We start from the raw sequence: 20,012 nt of genomic DNA on the forward strand, positions 1-20,012 counted from the left end.
ACGTCAGAATCATAGAAAAGTCTGAGTTCAGAGGGACCTTTTAAAGGTCTTCTGGTCCAAACCCCTGCAATGAGCAGGGGCATCTTCCAGCTGGTCAGGTTCAGAAGAAGAGGGAGCTGTGGCCAGGAGCAGACCAAGAGCCCTTTATCGTATTTCTTACATCCAACAAATTTCTGGCTTTGTGTGGCCCCTTCTGATGTCTGTGAGAGACTGGAGAGCAAATACTTCTGATAATTGTGTCCCTGGATGGGAAAGGCATTGATTTCCTCTGGAAACAGCCATGGGATTGATAGAGGAAATGCTGAAGGGCTCGGCAAGGGGTGAGGACCTCACAGAAGTGCTCCTCAGGGGATGGGCCCCGGGGATGTGGGTCCATTCAAGCTTCAGCTGAGCAACAGATAAACCCCAGGTAGGGCTGGAAAGGGGACTCTCAAGAAGGGAAAATGCAGTGAAATTAAGAGAACCAGTAAGAGAGGTCACAGAGAGGGAAACATTCAAAGCCTGGGAGTGCAAAACCTGACCAGAACTTCTATTCCTTAAAGAAGAGAAAATACCTGCAGGCACAGCTGGGATAAATTCCCATCTCCAAACAGGGGCTTGGAGTAAGTGAAGAGCCCAGAAGAAAACAAAGACAGACGTCCTGGCAGGCAGGAACTAAGGGTGAGATTTCACAGAGTCTGAGCTCAGACTTGTGAAATAAAACAGGAATTCCTCAGCCCTGTTGGAAGGACTGAGAACGAAATGGGACAACTGCATGGTGGGAGTGAGACAGCCTGGGTGGACCAAATCAGCTCAGCAGTTTGGTTTTCCATGAGGATGCTGTTGGTTTTTGGGTGTGAGTGGAGTTATGAGGATGAGGAGTTGTCATCTTTAGGAGGAAAAACAAAATGCAAGAGCATTAAAACTGAGGAGTGAATCAGCCTCTGAGCGAATTGGCTCTGGGGAATCACAAGTACAAGCAACATGGATTTTTGAGAAACCTGCTGAAGCTGGAAGGTGTCACAGGGTTTTTTTTCTGAGGAGGAAACATGGTCCAGACGAGCAGATGGGCTGTCAGGCTGACATCAGTGGTACACTTGGTGGAACAGCTTTGGAGAGAGGGATTCATCAGTTCACAGAGGTAACTGGAAATGGAAGGAGACACACCACAGGTTTGCCAGCCCGGTATCTTGCTGGATTAATCACATCTCACCCTGGCAGCGAGGTAACTGATGGTCTTGATAAAGAGATTGCAGTCAGTCGAGTTTATCTGGATTTTCATAACACATTTTATCCACTGGAGGAGGGAAGAGGGGCTGAGTGTGGCTGTTTGTAAGGAACTGACTGGAAACCCCCTGAGTGAGACCCAGGGCCCTGCTGCCCCCGTTTTATGGGATTATTTCATAAGCGGGACCGAAAGTGAAAAATATGAATGAAATGTGCCCAACATGCAGGGACAGACAGTGCCAGCAGAGTCAAGGAGAAGCTGAGAGTGCTCTGGGATATGGTGGGTCAGGACTGGAATAAGAGAAACATTCCAGGGTGTGCTGGGAGGGATATGGAGCTGGGAACAGCAAGCTTTAGGCTCAGCTGGGAGCCTTGCAGGCAGAGAGGAGAGGAAAGGTGTGGCTTTACAAGTCTGTCACTGGTGTGACTGCAGTGAAAGTAAACGAAATCTGGTGTCTTCAACAAGAGAGGTCCAGGGGAGGCCGTGTGGTGACTGGGATGCTGGTGAGCTCTGGCTGGGGTAATGCTGTGCCTCACAGTCCATGTGGGAGGAGCAGGAACCCAGCTGGAGCAGGTGCAAAGATGGGGAGGCACCAGGACTCTCCAGATCTTTGGAAAGATTTTGGGAAATAAAAACTGGGGCGAAGCAGAACCATCTGCCTCCCCCTCCACCAAAGAGGAGCTGTTTGATGGCTCCTGCTCGATGCCCAGCAGGGAAAGGAGTGTTTGTGCTGCGGGGCTTTGGTGGTGCTGGGGGCTGATCCCTCCCGCTTCTCCTCAGTCACTTAGGGGTGCCTCCAGGACGGGGGAACTGCCCCTTGACCAGTCCCCTGCCTTTCGACCTGATTTACACCGACTACCACGGCCTCCAGCAGATGAAGCAGCACATGGGGCTCTCCTTTAAGAAATACAGGTAAGCAAAGGCACTGCCCGCTCTTGTTTTCCGTTTCATTAATTAGCAAGCGAAGACTAATGCTAATGACCAATCCAAAAAGCCAGACCCTTTGATTTTACCTTTGATTTTTGCCTGGCTGGTGCCTTGCCGTGTCCCCTGCTGGCACGAGGCATTCTGAGGCTCATGTATTTAGGGTAAAACCTCATTAGAAGAGAGTGACTTGGGGAAAGCCCAAACCCTGCGTATGCCTGCGCTGTGTGTGTGCTTCCATTCCACTCCTGCAGCCAGGGGTGGGCACACCACGGAGGGGAGTGTGAGCCTTGGGAGTTTGTAAGGAGCCCTGTCCCTGGCTCCTTGAGCATCAAGACAAATGTCATTGTCCTCTGGTACATCACCAGCCAGGAAAACCTGCGGTTTAATTTAGTGCTGATAGACCTGCTATTTATTATGTTTTTTCCCATCTCTTCCACTATCCTACACAATTTTATTAGAGAGAAAAATGACAAGCTGCGTTATTGCTTTTATTATAAATGCATTTGCTCTTGCATTCAGCTTGTTTTGCTCTTCCCTTGCTTGTTGTTCCTCTTCTCTCCTCAGCCTTGTGCTGGTAGTGCCTGCCTCAGCATTCCCGGGATATTGGGAAAAGCATTAATAAGCCTCGGGGAGGTTCATCATTCTCACAGCTGTCAGGAAGCTGAGGGTCCTGCAAGGGGAAATTGTCCTGCAAGGAGGGAGCAGTGTTGGGAAAGGCTCCTTGGGATGCCCCTGCACCCTCTGCTTGGGGTGCAGACGGGGCACAAGGCTCCTGGAGACAGCAGATGTCCTCAGGAGGTGGTGTCTGCTCCGCAGGTGCCGTGTCCGGGTCATCGACACGTTTGGGACAGAGCCGGCCTACAACCACGAGGAGTACGCCACGCTGCGCGGCTACCGCACCAACTGGGGCTACTGGAACCTGCAGCCCGCCCAGTTCATGACCATGTTCCGTAAGTGGGGACCTGCCAGAGTGGTTCTGAGACCTGCCAGGGTGGTGCTGGGGCTCTGAGGTCCTCCACGAGGTGATGCTCGGGCAGTGTCGTCCTCCCCGGCTCTGCTCCTGCTTCCCCTGCCCACAGGGAGCTCCTGCTGGGCCACAGAATGATCCAGGGAGAGACACCAGGCTCCTTCCCCTGGTCCAGCACAGTCAGGGCACAGCCAGCAGCTTCCAGCTGGGTGGTTTTGGCTGCAGAGGCTGGTTTGATTTCAGCTGGGATTCTGAAGGTGAGAGCAGCTCAGGGATTGGGATTTGCCTGCGGCATGGACGGGAGATGTGCGTGTCTGAAAGGAGCCCAGTGTCCTGCTGGCTGCTGGGTGACTCAAGTGTTCCTTTTTCCTGGCTGGATAAACCCCCTCTGGCAGCCTTAAATACACCTCACTCTGTGAAGAGCTGCTCAAGTGGGTTCTGAAGCCTGGATTGTGTGAGCTGCCTGGATAGGGACTCAAGCTCCATTTTCCTCCACGCTCCAGCGAGGCTCTGGAGCTGGGCTCATCTCAGGCTCTATGCCCAACCCTGGGGACATCCCAAAAAACTTCTGTCCAGCCACGTCTCTCCTCCCCTTGGTGCCCACAGCTCACACCCCTGACAACTCCTTCATGGGCTTCGTGTCGGAAGAGCTCAACCAGACCGAGAGGCAGCTCATCAAGGCCAACAAAGTGAGCAGCATGGCCGTGGTGTACGGCAAGGAGGCCAGCATCTGGAAGGTGGGTGTCCTCAGGCTGCTGGGGCGGGCAGAGGCGCAGCTGGCAGGCAGCCCCAGCCTCTGGCTCCTACCCTGAGCTGCTGAGGTGCAGATCTGGGTGTGTTTGTGGAGGACCATCCTTGGCACGTTCCTGGGGGAGTGATGTGACACATCCAGAGCCTGTGAGCAAACAGGGAGAGGCCGGTGGGACACCACTGCCTGCTCCTTGCTCTGGGTGATGCTCCCTCCCAGCAGGCTCTGAGGCTGAGGATTTCGTATCGATGATTTTATGTAATTAATTACAATGATTGCCGTTAATTAATTGCAGTGATTGCTGCATTATGATGGGGATGGTTTATCTCTGCTTTCAAGCACTCTGTGAAAAGTGCCCCCTGAGCCTGGAACACCTGGGGGAGAGGGGTGGGTCACTGCATGGGGACAGCCCCCCCAAACACCCAAAACATCCCCCTGCATCTCCAGAGGGGCTGTGTGTGCTCCCCCTGTCTTATCCAGAGCTAGCAAGCTGCTTTTCCTTCCAGGGCTGTAAAAAGGAGCTAATTCTCATTGTCTGTTGATTTATTTCTATTTTTCCCTCTGTGCACCGCCTGGGGCTGCTCCAGTTGCAGGTACTGTACCACACCAGCTGCTGCTGGGCTTTGCCTCTGCGCCTCTTCTCAGGAGAGAAAAGGTTTTTGTCAGAGTTGACTTTGCCTTGATGTGGGCTTGGTCCTCTGAAGCTGCAGGGGTTGATGTGGGTTGATGCAATGGGGGCTGTACCTCCCCCCCTTCCCAGCTTTTGTGATTAGCAGCTGCTAATCAGCAGGGGTGCTTGTGGTGAGCCAGGACCCAGCCACGGCATTCCCTCTTTGCTGGTGTTTGTGGGTTTTCCATCACTCCCCAGGTCTGGGAGCAAATCCCCCCTGGCTGGGGGGCTCCCTAAAAGCTCTACTGAAACCCACTAGATCTCATTTTAGGAGAACTGTAACATCTTGTCTTATTTTTCTGCCATTCCCTTGCCCTTTCTTATCTAGAAGTTTCCTTGAAGCTTGGTTAGGGTAGTTTGGGAAGGCACTAAAGAGAATTAAAACCTCAGAACGGACATTTCCCTCCACCCTGAGTGCTACAGGCGTTTGCTGTTCTGAGTCAGAACTCACAAACAACATCAGTTTTCCCCAAACTGCGTATTTGGGGTCATTTATTCCTGGGTGGAGAGGCTGGGGCTGGGCCCTGCTGGTTCCTTGAGGCCAGACTGCCTGGCCTTTGCTTCCCATCTTGTGGCACCCCATGGAATAAAAATGGGAATAGAGAGGTTTTTCCTTATTTTGAGTGATTTTGAGGTCTAGAAATGCAAAGAACACCTCCATCTTCTGGAGCCAGGTGCTTATTTACCAGCCTTGGACCAAACACCCTCTCCAGAGCAGGGTGTTTTTGACATTTAGAAACATTTCATTAAACCTCCCTTCCCTTTATTTCTCATTTCCTACCCCTCAGAACTTCTTGCCTCTGGCTCACAATAGGAGCTGAAGTTTTAATAAGCTGGGAAAGCCTTCGAGAAGTCTCGGGCTCCATGGCTGAGGGCAGAAATACAGCATTTGAGGAGGCTTTAAGCAACAAACAGAGTTTTCTCAAATTCCCCATTTATAACTCCTTATTCCCCCTGGTCTTTGCTCTTTTGGGGCTGTTGCAGCACTGGAAAATCCAGCATCCAAAGGATGGGCCCTCTGTGGTTTTTTCAAGCCAAAAAAAATCTGGAGCAGAGAAATTGTTAAAATGAAAGGCTGCTTTGGAGCAAAAGGAGGGAAGCCTCCAAGAGACGAAAATTGATGACCCTTTTCATTTTCCAGGTAGTGAAACAGGATTAAATCTGAATGAGAAAATCCTTGGAACTTGTTACTTGGAATAAGAGGCTATTAGCAAGCTCTGGTCTTTGCAGACTTTCCTCTGAACCCTTTAATTCAGCAGCTCCAGAGGCGAAGTTGCCCTTGGAGGGGACAGGGAAGGCAGGAACTTGATGATCAGAGTGATGGATCCTGCAGCCATCCAGGCTCTCCAGGGGCCTGGGGCAGTCCAGGATGTGTTTCCAGGGAATGAGGAGGGGAGGGTGGGGATTTTGCACTGCTGTGGGTCTGCAGGTGCTCTGGGACAGCAGTTTGAGAATTAAACCCCCCCTCCATAACCATGGCGGGGAGGTCAGGCCCGTCTTTTAGTGCAGTTCACACCTCTGCCTTCCTCCCCAGGGCAAGGAGAAGTTCCTGGCCATCCTCAACAAGTACATGGAGATCCACGGCACGGTTTATTATGAGACACAGAGGCCACCCGAGGTGCCGGCGTTCGTGAAGAACCACGGGCTGCTGCCCCAGCACGAGTTCCAGCAGCTGCTGAGGAAGGCAAAGGTGGGTGAGGGCACCCCAGGACCCCATCCCCCGTTACCTGTGCTACTCCCAGCTGGGATAATGAACCACGAGCCTCTCAGCTGGGATAATTAGGCAGGAACCGAGCAGAGCACATTTCACACCAAGATGTGCCTGATGAGTTTCTCCTTGCACGCTGTCCGCAAGCAGAGCACAAAGTTTCCTCATTAATTCATTTATTGCTAAGTGGGGTGGGGTTGGTTTTTTTTTTTCACCTTACAGCTGTGATAAAAATAAACGGGATTCTTGGAGCGTGTGGGCACATCCCTGCTGCCTGGGGGAAATATTCCTGATTTACCAGCCTAAACAGCTTTGGCAAAGCAATGTTGCTCCACACAGGGCCAGAGTGATGGCTGTAAGCACCAGGAGGGAACTTGCAGCTCCTGGACACCCCATGGCCCTGCAAAGTGGGCTGTGAGCTGTGGAACAGGGGGAATTTTGAGCACTGTTTGTCGAACCGCAGCAAAGGCTCGGCGTGCAGGAGCAGAGCAGCACAGAGGGGATGCTGGTGGGTTGTCTGGGAGGTTTCCCTGTGGGGAAAAAAACCACTCACCAGCACTGGGTTTCTGCCTTGCAGCTCTTCATTGGCTTTGGGTTCCCCTACGAGGGCCCGGCCCCGCTGGAGGCCATCGCCAACGGCTGCGTTTTCCTGCAGGCACGGTTCAACCCTCCCCACAGCTCCCTCAACCACGAGTTCTTCCGCGGGAAGCCCACGTCCAGAGAGGCAAGTGTGGTGTGGGGGCCGCATGGGGCCACCCCGCTGTGCACCAGGGCTTGGGCCGGCCTAGGGAAGAGCAGCTGCTGTGCTGAGGTTACTTTTATTTTCATGCAAGGTTTCCTCAGTGGATATCTGCAGCTGGGAGATTTGCTTGGATGCAAGGGGCTCTGCTGTAGGTTTGGGGTTTCCAAGGAGAAGGTGGTGCAGGAGCCTTCTGCTGCACCCCAAGCTCCTTCCCCACCAGCCCAAATCCACATCCCCTGCACACCCTGCTCCCAACCCGGAGCGATGCTGCCCTGCTCACCCCTTTGTCCACCCAGAGGGACACTGGGACCCTGCACAGTGTGGCAGGGCTATGAAACCCCTCCCAGGCTTGCCCATCGCTGGGAATTCAATCTAAGTAGAGCAGGAACTCTTTAAAAGTTAAAGGCTCGAGAAAATTGCCTCTTTTATTATTAATAAAGTGGATAATGCGGTGCAAGGCTCCCTTGCTGAGCAGGGAGCGAGCTGGGGGACTGTGCAGCTGGACTGGGCTGTCGTGCCCCCCCTTGTCTGCCCCATGCACCCCCCGAATTAGGTGTTAGCACCCATTCTGGTGGGGCTGTGGCTGTACTTCAGCCTGGAGCCGGGTGGCAGCCGGGGGCGAGGGTTGTGAAATGCCTCAGGGTGTTTATGTGCTGGAGGGGAAAGAGGTGATCAATCTGCCGGGAGAGAAATGAGGAAGGACAGCAACGAGGAGGATAAAACACACAGCTCTTCTCCTCCAGCTGGCAGGCGTTCAGGCCCCTCTGTGATGTTTTTGTGGTGCCCCCAAAACACCTCCTCTGCTCAGCACCCTCTGTCTTCCCTTCCCGGAGGAGATCAGGGCTGAAAACAAAAGAGGTAGATCCCCAAAAATCACCTGTGTGGGTAGCCCAGGGAAAAGCCAGGATGTCATTACTTGTGGAGCTCCAGTGTGGGGGCTGCCTGTGGCATCAGGAGATGCAGCTTCCAGCACTGCTTTCTCCCAGTGCCAGGCTTTCCCAGCCTTCAGTGGCATTGAATTTTGTCCCTGCCTTGTTCCTAGAGATGGCAAACCTGGGAAATGTGGCGCCTTCACGCACCTTTCCTGCTTTGGTGCATTTTTGCCCTCCAGACCCACAGAATGGCTCAGGTCAAGGTTAAATTGTACCCGTGTCACAGAGATGGAGACACTCCGGGCTGCAAAAGGAATTCAGTGTTGTTGGGAATTTTAGCACATCATCCTGAGGCTGGGGAGCAGCTGGGTCCAGAGGAAACCTTTTTCCAGCACTGCCTATTGCAGTGGGTCAAACCCCACTGTGTCTGTGAGGCTGCTGCTCCTCTCTGCCATCCAGCTGTGAGCATTCCAGCAGGGATTGCAAAATCCAGCTGGCCCCGCTGTGTTTCAGGTGTCCTCCCAACACCCATATGCTGAAGACTTCATTGGGAAGCCCCACGTGTGGACTGTTGACTACAACAACTCCGAGGAGTTCGAAGCTGCCATCAAAACCATCATGAGGACACAGGTACAGCTTGGAGCACTTTTGGGGTGACCTCCCCGCTGCTGGGTTTGGACAAGCAGCAGCAGCAGGTGTTGGAGCCTGGCTCTCCTTTTCAGACATTAATTTCTTTTCCTTCTTCCATTCTGCTTTGGATTTTTTCCCCCAGGGACACGCGTGCTTTGGCACAGAGCATTGTAGGTGTTTCCCCAGGGCAGAGCTGTGCCTTAGAGGGATCCCCTGGGAATCCCTGGAGCGAGGGGAGGCTGGGATAAGGCAGATAAGGTTTGGGAGCAGGAGGCTGAGGTTGCTGGAGATGCAGAGCAGTTCTGGGAGCTGGTGTGATACAGAGATAAACCCAGAGAGCCACAGCCCTCTGCGCCCGCCTTTCCCCCATTTCACTGATCGTTACCTTTGGATGGAGCCAATCGATAGGAATAACTTCAGGAGCTGCCTCTGCGAGGGATGTAAGGAAGGGGAGAACCCCGGGGAAGGCAGCACTCCTGCTGTGCTCGCTCTGGAAGTGCTCCTCATGAATATTTACCTCCTGCCCGGTGGCAGGAGCCTTTCAAGTTGTCCAGATTATTAAAGTCAGTTTTCCTGGAGGGAAGGAAAGTGCTGATAGCCATTTTGCTGGCAATTTGCTTCGCCTGGGATGAGCCATCCTCTCTAGAGGACAGGGGTGTGCTGTGGAACCTGGGCTCTGCCTGGGGCTGTGGGGGCTCAGGGTTCACGGTGCTGGGTGGGATTTGGGGGGAAAGGTGTGGTGCTGGTCAGAGAAGGGTCGTCCTTGCTTTTCCCTGCATTAGGAGTTGCAGAGGTGGGTGCCTGTGACAGTCTGGGGACCTGATTCAGGTGCTGTGGCCATGCCATAACCCTGGGTCTCACCTCCTCGAGGGTGATCACTGCAGCTCTTCACCTCACTCTCATTTTCTCTGTGAACTTGTAAAGACTGATCAAACCCGACTTAGGAAAACAGTTGTTGTTTTGCACATTCATTCCCGTATCTCGATTAGAATGAAATTAAAAATAATGACATCCCTGCTGCTGTGCTGCCAGGCCAGCTGTCAGAGCTTGACCCTCCACCATCTGGGCTGGAGACAGCCCTGAAGTGAAGGAATTGCTGTGGGCGTGAGGCTGGGAGCTGTTTTGGGAGAGAGAAGGAGATTTTCAGTTTTTCCACAAGAGAAGAAGGAAAATAATGGAGCCTGGTGCTGCTGTGCTGCTAAAATAATTAAAGAATGGTGAGATAGAGGATGGGGAAAGGGCTGTGCTGGTTCCTGGGCAGCTGTGTTGTGCTGCTGCAGTGTTGACTGGATGTGCACCAGGTCATTTTTGTGCTTAATGGTCTGGTTAAAAATTAAAGAACTGAAAAGGACTTTAGGGAAGGGTTTGGTGGTGTGATGGGCACTGGGCAGGAGGAGCTGGTATCCAGAACTGGGCACTCACTGGAGTGTGCTGCTGCTGTGCCCACCCCCGTTTTGCCCCAAACCAAGCTCCTGTCTCAGCTCTTCTCCGCATTCCCACTCCGGGATCAGGATCCCCACCCCGTGGTCCCCTCCCACAAAACATCCCAGCCTCTGGAATTACCCTCAGCTGCTGGAAGCCCTAAGTTTGCCTTAGATGAACAGCTCCAGTCACTGAGGCCCCATTTGCATTGCGACACGGGGTCGCTCTGGAGAGGAGGGATTCCTTCCCACCGAGGAGTTAATCCACAACTCACCTCTCTGGGGGTTTACAGACATTGTATAAATCCTCCCAGAGCAGAGCAGGGAGTGAGTGTGAATAACTTACAGCAGCCTCTTCCCCCGCCTCCCCCAGCTTTTCATCTTTTAAATAGAAAGGTCTGCTTTATTAGAGATGCTGTCAAGGCAATTAAACCTAAAAATTGACCTACCTTACAGGTTTAAAAGCCTTATTATGGGCTTTGGCTCCAGGAGTCCCTGGGTATCTTGTCTTTAAAATACTGTTTGTTACAGCAGGAACTGAAAACAAGGACATTAGCAGGAGGAGCAGCAGAAAGATGGTAGCTGGGCAATTTAGTGTTCCTCTTCCCAGCCAGTTACTGGAGTTTGGAGAAATTATTTTACTGATTCCTTTTATATTTTTCCCCTGAAGGCAAAATGGGGTGTTCTGTTATTGGAATATCTAATAAATTTGTCTGTGTTTCAGAGTAACCACCATCAATTTATTTTTTTTCTGTCAAAACATTTCATTTCAAAATTACTGGAATGAAATACCATGGTTTTGTTTCCCATCTGCTTGCCTTTGTTTGGAAATACCCTGCCAATTTATTGAAAGGAATGCTGGATCTGAAATGATGCATTTCCCTTTGCTTCACCAACTCAGACAGACTGAACGTGAAACACAGCACTTTCCCCCTCCTTGATGGGTGAAAACATTGAAAATTGAAAACTGACCTGAAATCGATTTTATTTAGGGATTTTTTTTTGTTGTTGTATGACAGAAAAATCACATATCCCGCAGATGTTTTGCATCTTCTAGGCCAGAACTCAGTGAGACATTTTGGGGGATATGGGATGCTGTGGGAAAACTGGGTCTGCCATCAGGTGGAAGCTGTGCTGGGGACCAGGGACTGGGAACCACGATGCTGGGAGCATGTCTGGGGATTTGGGAGCTGGTGCATAAACCTGGCAGTAATTCTGGTGTGGTCGAGCTGACAACAAGCTCCCCCTGCTTTGGTCTGGGGGGGATTTGCTGATTGTCAGCAATATTTCAGTGTCACTGCAGCACCCCAGTTTCTCCTGCTGACACCCAGGGCTGCAGCTGGGGGCAGGCTGTGCCATCCCACAGCTTCTGCTGGGCTGGCAGAGCTCCCCAAGTTCAGGGCTGGCTGCTGGCTTTGTGCAGAGAGAGCAGTTGGGATGCAGCCGGCATCCCTCCCAACCTAGTTCTGCCTGAAAGAAACTTCTTCCTTCTGGAGGCAGAGCTGAATCATGCCTGGGACGTGGCTTGGGTTTGCAATCTGTGTTTTTTCCCCCAAGAGCAGCCCTTGTGCTCCCTTCTCTTGTCCTTTCAGAGGTGGCACCTGTTCCAGGTCACCCTCCAGCTGCTGGGGAAGGTTTTTGGCAGGCTGTGTCCCTGCCATTCATCTCACTCAGAGCGGTTCTGGGTTTCCCTGGTGGTTTGCATCCCTGACCTATTTATAAGGAAAATTAAAAACAGGGAAGCACCAAACCCCTCTACCCCAGAGATCAAATCTGGGCACGGGGACAGGGGGCAGAGAGACAAGTGGTGTCCCCCTGGGAAAGGTGATGCTGGAGGCTTTGTCCCAGTGATGGATTCCATCTGTTATCCAGGGGTTAGAGGCCAGAGAAGGAGAGAGGCTTGCAAGCACCACCAGTTTCTGGGCCTTCAGCTTTTCCCATTGTCAAAACCAATCCTCACAGAAGCAATTTAATAGACCCAATATTCTGGCGTAGTGAAGGGAGAAGGCTTCATTATATTAAAGTCAAACATACGGGACTATAATGGAAAATTATACATTTCAGACTATGCCTGAAAGAGTGGCACATTAAACATCACAGTGAAAATAGCTGGTTAAAATGTTCCAGCCTGCTGTTACGTGCCAGCACAGAATTGCATTATTTTTCTACTTATTTGTCTGATGACGTTCAGGTTTTTTTCTCCCCGATTTCTTTTCCTTTTGAATGAAGGAGACTTAGGACTCCCTTCCAGCTGGAGACTCTAAACCCAGAGCTCTCGTGGTGACAGCCCCATGGGACACCAGTAACTCCCTGTTGGGCTGATGGAGAGAGCACTGGGGCTGCCAGGCTCTGGCTCTGTGTTCCCCACCTGGGGAAAGGATGGCAAAGTCCATCTTACCAACCCCTCCATTCCCTCCCATGCCATCCCATGCATCATTCTGCAGTGGGATGCAGTGATCCCCACCTCAGAACCCCCCTCCTCCTTTTCCTCCTCCCTCCCAGAGCTCTGGGGACATCCTGAGCTCCCGATGTGAGGAGTGCCATTAAGGATGAAGCTGTGGAGAAGAGGCCGAGCCTGTCAGATTTTAATTAAACAATTATCTTCTCGAAATTGGCATTTTCTCAGTCCTGAGTGCACGAGCTGAATCCTAACGAGACCTGGAGAGGGGAGCGGGGGGAAGTGAGAGTCTTTGGGGGACCCCCTGAGAGAGAGGAACTGCAGGAGCAGGGGCTGCAGCGGGCTCCAGCCCACTCCTGATGCCCATGGGTCCCACAAGGCCCCTGGGAGCCTGTGGAGAGGTGGGATTGCACCTGGAGCATCACCTCTGGACACAGGTGCAGGCACAAGGAGGTTTTGTGTGATGTGCTGCAGCGTTTTGGGGGATGAGGTTGTTTCTGGAATTATGACTGCACTATGCCTGGCGAAAGGGGGTGCTGGGAAAAGCCCCCCATGAAAGCAGTGGTGACATGAGACTGAGCACTGGTGATGCTGAGCAAGGGGTGGTTTGTCTCCCCCAAACTGGTGCCAGGCAGCCCCAGCACCCAACCTGGCTCTGCACAACTGAGATGGGCAATTTTGCTTTGTGAGGACTCTGCCCCAGTTAGCTGAGAGCCCATCAGGAATTCAGAGGCAGGATCGGTGCCTGTCACTGTGTCAGCCCTGATTAGCGTGCACATCTGTAATTAGATGGAGCAGCTGTGATTTCCAGCCTGCCTGAGATCTCAGGTGGGATATTTATGGCAGGGAGATGCTTAGAGGGTTCTCAGCAGACTGAGCCTTTGAGCTTGGTTTTGACAGGTACTTCAAAAGGAAATGGCTATTTTGGAAGTGCAGAGCTCAGAAAATAGAAGCAGCAGTGTTTTCTGGATTAATTATCTTTGGGTGGTTTTGCTTAAAATCTTTCTGAATAAAGCTCTGCAGAGATACACAGGGTAAAAGGGGGTCCCAGGACTGGCCCCTTCCATGCACCCACCTCCTGCACCTCATGGAACATCTCTCTGGAAAAATAAGGGGCTGTGGAAAAGTATGTCTTCCCAGGGCAGAAAGTTCCTTAAAAATTAATTTGTTCCAGAGGGAAGGGGGACATCAGGCACAGCCCTCGTGGCAGTGCTCTTCCCACGGGGAAAATCACTGCAGACCTGGGAGCAATGGTCAGGCACTGGTCCTGCTGAGGGCAGAGAGCCTGGCTGCCTTCTCCTGCCTGCCCTGGAACCTGTGCCACCACATGTGCCAGCTCATGTGGGGACACTGCTGAGCCACAGTGCAGAGGAGGAGGTTTGCCATGCCAGGACCTGAGGTGACTCCCAGAACTGGGAGGTGTCGGGAAGTGAGGGCAAGCAGAGCCTCCTGGAGACCAGGAGCATTTTGTAACCCACGCTGAAAATATCCCATGGTTTGAGCACTGCTGACTCTGTAGAGAGCAGTTCTGGACATGGAGGTGCAGTGACAGCGCTGACATCCATCACCAGTGTTTGCTCCGTCCCAGTGCCCACCCAGCTCCTGCCTCCCTGCCCCAGCCCCTGGGGCTGGCAGAGACGATGGCTTCCACCCCATCCAAGCCACCTGTGCTGGGCAGCAAACCCTCGGCATGGCAGTGGGAAAAGGGAGATGTTTTCCCCTCTATTGTGCACAGCCAGCCCCAGCCCTGCCCTTTCCACTGGCCAGTTCTGTGGGTCGGAGCCTGGACCTTCCTCTCCGAGTGGGCAGAGCTGTGCTGAGGTCTGGGCAACAGAGGATGCCAGACCAGGCCTGGGGCAGCACTAAGATGCTCTTGCTCTGGTTTAGCTTGGCATCTTTTCCAGTTCTACCTCCTCCCCTGTACTTTAAGGTTGCTCCTCCCTTGCCCACAGCTGCGGAGAGTTTCTCAGGCTGCAACAGTTCATGCCTTAATTTGAAGTGACCTATTGGATGAAAACTGATTTGATTTTATAACTTACTGAAAGTGGAGGAAAGGGGGACTAAAGTGGGACAGCGTGGCTTCATTTTCACCAATAGGTCAAACCCAAAGTACTCCTCTCTCTTCTTCTATCACTTCATGGCCTGCGAGGCTTTTTTTTTCTTCCCTGCTTGCTTTAGTGGGCCATGGGCTTTGGTGGGTGGGAGAGCCATGCCCAAGGTGCTGCTGCCTCAGGGGCAGGGCAAAGCTGTTCCCACCTGCTGCCTGTGCTCTGCTCTTGCCCTCCACAGGTGGACCCTTACCTGCCTTACGAGTACACCTGCGAGGGGATGCTGGAGCGGATCCACGCCTACATTCAGCACCAGGTTGGGGAGAATCCCTGTCCTCCCTAGGGAACCATCTCTGTCCTCGTGGCCAACTTTCCTTCCTCTCCCTGGGGAACCTCCCTGCTCTCCCATGGGCATTGTGCAGCCAGTGCCCTGATCGCAGGGAGCACCAGGAGATGGGGCTGGGGGAGGTTTGTCGTGGACCAAAGGTGCTGGGGGTTGGTGGAGGACACCTGGGGGTGCTGGGGCTGGGTCAAGGCCTTTCTGCTGCAGAGAATAAGGCAGCACTGGGAGAAGAAGAGGTGAGGGAAGAAGAGGTTCATCCCCCACAGCAGGAGATGCCATCTATGCATGCAGGTGACCTCAACCTGATGAGCAAACTCATCATCCCAAGTGTCTCACCAGCAACCTCCCTTCCCCACTGTTAACATCTCAGGGCACTGACCCGTTATCTCCTCTCCCACCAGGATTTCTGCACCACGTCATCTCTTCTTCCATCTCCCAAGACCAAGAGTCCTGCTATGCAAAGCCCTCCAAGCCTGCTGGCCCTGTCCCCCAATGCCACCCACCTGGTGTGGTCTCCCAGCGCCGGGCGGGTGCCCCAGGCGTGGCCCCCGGTGGCGTCGCTGCAGGTGTGGGTGTCGGAGCCCCAGCACACGTGCACGGAGACGTGCCGGCGGCACGGGCTGGTCTGCGAGCCCACCTTCTTCAGGTTCCTCAACAAGGAGGAGGTGTTTCTCCAGTGAGTTGGGGCCTTCTCAGTGAGGTTATGGGGGGCCACCAGCCAGATGATGTTCCCTTTGCTCCCCCCATCCCCAGCACCCATTTTCCTCCTGTCCCCCCTGCCAAAATCCCACTGATGACCCTGCATGCCCATGGCAGTGGGCACTTCAGCAGGCAACAGCAGCGTTTCCAGGCACGGTTCTGCCTCTCTCCCATCCCATTCCTCTCCACCTCCCGCACACTCTCTCCCTGTCTGTCCTTTTTAATGTCTCTCTCTATAAAACTGCATTTTGAGCACACACTGGTGAAGTTTTAATAGAGTATAAATCTGCCACCGGGCTCCGTGCTGCTCTGTGGGCAATTAAAATGCGAGCATTGCCGGTGCTGTCGCGCTGGTCAGGCAGGCGCCGCGCGTCCCGCTGACATTTTTATATGATAAATTAGAGCTGGGGCTTGGATTTCACTCTTTCCCCCTGCCTGTCCTCCTCCAGACCTTAGAGCGAGCTGGCTCAGGGACTCGTCACTTGAGAAGGGTTGGTGGGAGGGCGATGCCAGGGCTGCTATTCCGGCTGGGAGGGGAGGGATGTTAAAACCCACACTGGGCATTTCTGCTGCTCCTCGGGGCTTTTGCTGATGCCCACCCCAGTTTTCTGGCTAATCCCAGCTAACAGGGAGCATGTGGGCATTCACTGATCCCCTGTCCCTTCCAGGGAATGTTGTCTGCAGTGGGAGGTGCCCATGGAGAGTGGTCAGAGCTTCTGGTCAGCACGGGGCTGTAAAAGAGCCATTGAACATCCTGAGTTGGAAGGGACCCCCAAGGATCAATGAGTCCAACTCCTAAAATTTGGGTGGGGTTTTGTGGGTGATGCTGAGCCATCTGTGGGTTGGGGCAATCTCTGGGCTGTGGGGTTGAGTTGCCAGGGTCGCCGCTTCCTGCATGGTGTGTTGGGCTGAGCACCCACGTGTAGCCAAGGGGTGGCAAACGTAGATCACCAAAGATCTGTCCCCACTTTTAGCAAAGGAACCTCCCCAAAAAGGACAAAAACCCTTCAGTGACCCCCCTGGCATCCCTCTCACCTGACCTGACGCAGCTTTTCCTTGGCTCCCAGGCTCAGCATCGCCTGCGACAGCACCGAGTATGAGATGAACCATCTGTACCCTGCGGTGGCCGAGAACGTCCATGAGTGCTACCTCCAGAAGGAGCCGCTGCTCTTCAGCTGCGCCGGCTACAACACCAAGTACCGGCGCCTCTGCCCCTGCCGCGACTTCCGCCACGGACAGGTGGCTCTGTGCAGGGACTGCTTGTGACAGGGGAGTCCCCACCGCGTTTGTGACACGGGCACCGAGCGGCTTCTCCTCAGAACTCTGCGGCAGCCGAGGAGCTGGGACAGGTCCCTCCCGGTGGGTGAGCCGGGGCTGTCAGACTCTGGGGGTTGTTTCATCCACCAGCCAGCCGTGAACGACCGTGTCCTGAACTTTGGAGTCATTTTCTTCCCGAGGAGCATCGTCCGACCGCATCCGAACCCACCTGGACCTGGTGGCACTGGGATGGGGTGGTGGGGAGAGGGGGGCTGGGGACACCCTTCCCCTCCTCTGGCAATGGGACAAGCCACCAGCAGACTGCAGTTTCAGGGTTTTCATCTTCTTCAAGCATCCTAAGTTGTTTTATTTATTGAGTTTTTTTTTTTAACCCTCCCCCTGACAAGTGGTAAATTAAAGGGGAACCCACACCCAGCCCTTCTGTGGGAGCTCTTGGGTGGAAATGCACTGGAGGGGACAGGGGTGATGCTGGTGCCTGTCCTGGGTGAGCCGGGGGAGAACAAAGCACGAGGAGAGTGGCTGGGTTAGATGGACACACTGGGGACTGCACCCCTGGTACCCCCAGGAAGAGCCAGCGTGGGCTGAACAGCCTGAGAAGGGGCTGGGGTGGGCTCCTGGGAAGGCTGCTGGTCCCTGGGCAGGGCAGAGGTGCCCAAAGTGATCCCCCCAGCCTTCAGGCTGCTCTTCACCCTGCTGGGCCATGCACGGAGCTGAACATCTCCCCAGGGATGGTTGGAGGCGGTGGTGAGGGCACAGGGGCTGCTCGGGATGCAGGTGAGTGGGCAGAGGGGAGGATGTGCTGCAGCACCCAAAAGGAATTCCTGGCAGGCGCTGACCGAGGGCAGAGCAGCTGAAGAGCCACATCCTGACTCGGTGTGCCCCAGATGTTGCCAGCCCAGCAAGAGGAGAGTTCCAAGAAATCATCTTCCATAGAACTTCGCTTCTTCAACTTTCCTTAGTGCTGTTCCTCTTGCTTTGGGGGTATTTTCCCCCCCACTGCTGGTGTTTCCCCTCCTGGCACATCCCCTGGCTGGGTTGGTGCTGGCTGGAGTGACCTGGTTCGTTTTTGTAGGGTTGCTCACCAGGACAAGGTGTTGCTGTAAGGTTGGTGCTCAGCCCTCCTGCTGTTCGGAAAGAGGAATAGGGAGATTCCTGCATGCCATAAAACATGTGGCTGGAAAGTCAGGGGCTGGAAACTCCTTCTCAGCCCTTTCCTGCATGGAATTGCTCCTGGCCTGGATGGCGAGGGAGGCTGGTGGGGTGGCAGCCTGGCCTGGCGCTGTCACTGCGGGATCCCTGGCGGAATTGTCGCTCTGACTCACGGTGACTGATGGAGAGCAGTGGCAGGATGAGTGCATGAGGTCACTGGAGCTCTGCCACACCCCCTGGCACCTCCAGCCTGTCCTCCCTGTGCCAGGTTTTGGGAGAAAATCCCATTCCTTCAGATGTGCTGCAGCATCAGGCAGAGCCCAGCTGCCCTCACCACATCCCTGCTGTGTCCCTGGGACACCACAGGGTGCTGCGTCCTCTGGGCACCCCCCATGTGAGCCTGGCCACATCCTGCCCTGGATGAGCCGGAGATGCTGCTGTTATCCCAGAGCAATTTATCATCTTCAGCTCCAAATTGCGTGGGCAGCCTCCATCCTGCCTGTGACGCCAGCCGAGGGGAAGGATTGATTAAGTAATTTTTGTGTCTTGTAGCCAGAGTGTGTCTAAATAAAAGCAGCACAAGCCTCTCTTTTGCAGAGCTGAGCAGCAACACCTCTCCACAACACCTTTCATCTCAGCCTCAAAGCATCCCCTGGCACAGACTCCTGCCAGTGCTGGGTGGGCAGGAGTCGGCCTGGGAGAGGCACAGGGGGTCTGCCAGCAGGAACCACCAGCAATTCGCTTCCCAGGGTTGTAAAGACCAAATAAAACTGGATTTTATAGGAGGTCTAAGCAAGTTTTAAAGACCAAGAGGCTCAGGATGCCTCGTGAGGCAGCACTTGCTACACATCAGCTCCCTGGGCAGCTTTTTCCACCGTTTCTGCTCAGCTGCTTTTAAAATAGCCTTCACCTTTCAGCAGCCCAGCGCTGCCTCCCACCGCAGAGAGCCCCAATTAGCCCGGGGCAGCAGCATTTTCCTCCAGGCTGAAATAAAAGGTGGCTGGCTCACCTTCACCGCTGTCATGGGAAATAATGATCTGTCTGGAACCTTGCTGGATCTCGAGTCAGCCTGTAAATTTGGGTGATGGGGCTGAGTGAGGCTCAGCTATTGCCTGTCATGTCTCTGCCCCATCAGCGGGCACTGAGTCCTGCTCAGGGGCTGCCTGGGGAAGAGCTTCTCCTTCGGCCTGTTGGTGGTGGAGCAGCACCCCTGGATGCAACAGGGACCAGAGTGTGGGTGCTGGGGTGCCTTGGTCTGTAAAACCCCATGTTGGGGTGAGCTGGGGGGCTGGGGTGTTTTGGGAATGCCAGTGCCGGGTGTTGACATCAGATTTGGGTGCAGAGTTGGCACCAAAATGTTTGTTATGTGGGGGGTGTGTGTGCCAGGGGCATAGTGGCATCCTGATGTGGAGGTGGCACCAAGGAAGGGAGCTGCTGGGTCGGCAGCAGCTCCTGGAGGAGCTGGTGTAGAAGAGAAGGGACTTTGTCACCTGGAAATGCTTCTCTCTGCCCTGGCTGTGCCTGGTGATCACTGGAGCATCCCACTGCCTTCCCAAGCTCTTTCCCGAGCAGGTCTCCAGCCTGGTCTCCCTGGCCAGGACACATTTCCATTTGGAAGGGAGATCTGAGGATACGAACATCAAATTCACAGTTTATTGAGCAGGAGCCGTGGAAGAGATTTGAAGGGAAGCAGAGCCACTGCCATAGGAAAGAGGCTCTAATTCCCACAGCTAATTGCAAAGAATAAATCCCCAGCTGGGAGGGGGAAAAGAGGGGGAAATGGTGTCAAAACTAGGGACAAACCCAAACAAAAATGAAATGAGGAGCTGTCAGCTGCATCCCCCGGTGCTGCTGCTGGGACAGTTTGTTTAACAGCCACAGTGGGTGCTGGGGAGCCCCTGGGGTCCCCTCGGGGTGGGGGTCGCTCCTTTTGATGGCATCTCTGGTGGTGTGCAGCCAGCAGAGCCTCCTGGAATGCCTTGGATGTTTTTCCTAACCTGTTTTCTGGCAGCTGTGAAACCAGGACAGGCGTGTTAAAAGAATGATATTGTTCTGGAAATCCATTTTCCTTACCTAGAAATGAAGCCAGGGGCGATTTATGTTTCTGCGCCTCACTTTTCTTCTAAGTAATTCCACTCGGAACTTTCTTCCTGGAGTTGGTTGGGGCTTTTTTTTCCTCCCCGTTTTTAATGTTGATGGCATCAA

The 20,012-nt window shown here is 53.8% G+C and overlaps 1 protein-coding gene across 2 annotated transcripts in view; it reads left to right on the top strand.

Moving 5' to 3' along the window:
• MGAT5B (alpha-1,6-mannosylglycoprotein 6-beta-N-acetylglucosaminyltransferase B) overlaps positions 1–17,072 on the top strand; it is a 64,770-nt gene extending 47,698 nt beyond the window's left edge. The window contains exons 9-18 of one of the 2 annotated variants that reach the window (XM_048323582.1): positions 1,988–2,119; positions 2,951–3,084; positions 3,708–3,838; positions 4,437–4,442; positions 6,054–6,209; positions 6,805–6,951; positions 8,355–8,471; positions 14,580–14,654; positions 15,083–15,357; positions 16,448–17,072. In XM_048323582.1, the coding sequence (XP_048179539.1) occupies positions 1,988–2,119; positions 2,951–3,084; positions 3,708–3,838; positions 4,437–4,442; positions 6,054–6,209; positions 6,805–6,951; positions 8,355–8,471; positions 14,580–14,654; positions 15,083–15,357; positions 16,448–16,646 (1,372 nt within the window). In that variant the 3' untranslated portion in view covers positions 16,647–17,072. The remainder of the gene's footprint in view (positions 1–1,987; positions 2,120–2,950; positions 3,085–3,707; positions 3,839–4,436; positions 4,443–6,053; positions 6,210–6,804; positions 6,952–8,354; positions 8,472–14,579; positions 14,655–15,082; positions 15,358–16,447) is intronic. The other variant, XM_048323583.1, reaches the window with a different exon arrangement.
• Positions 17,073–20,012: the final 2,940 nt, after the last annotated feature.

The sequence above is a fragment of the Corvus hawaiiensis genome, chromosome 19, assembly GCF_020740725.1.
Source record: "Corvus hawaiiensis isolate bCorHaw1 chromosome 19, bCorHaw1.pri.cur, whole genome shotgun sequence".
Taxonomy (NCBI): domain Eukaryota; kingdom Metazoa; phylum Chordata; class Aves; order Passeriformes; family Corvidae; genus Corvus; species Corvus hawaiiensis.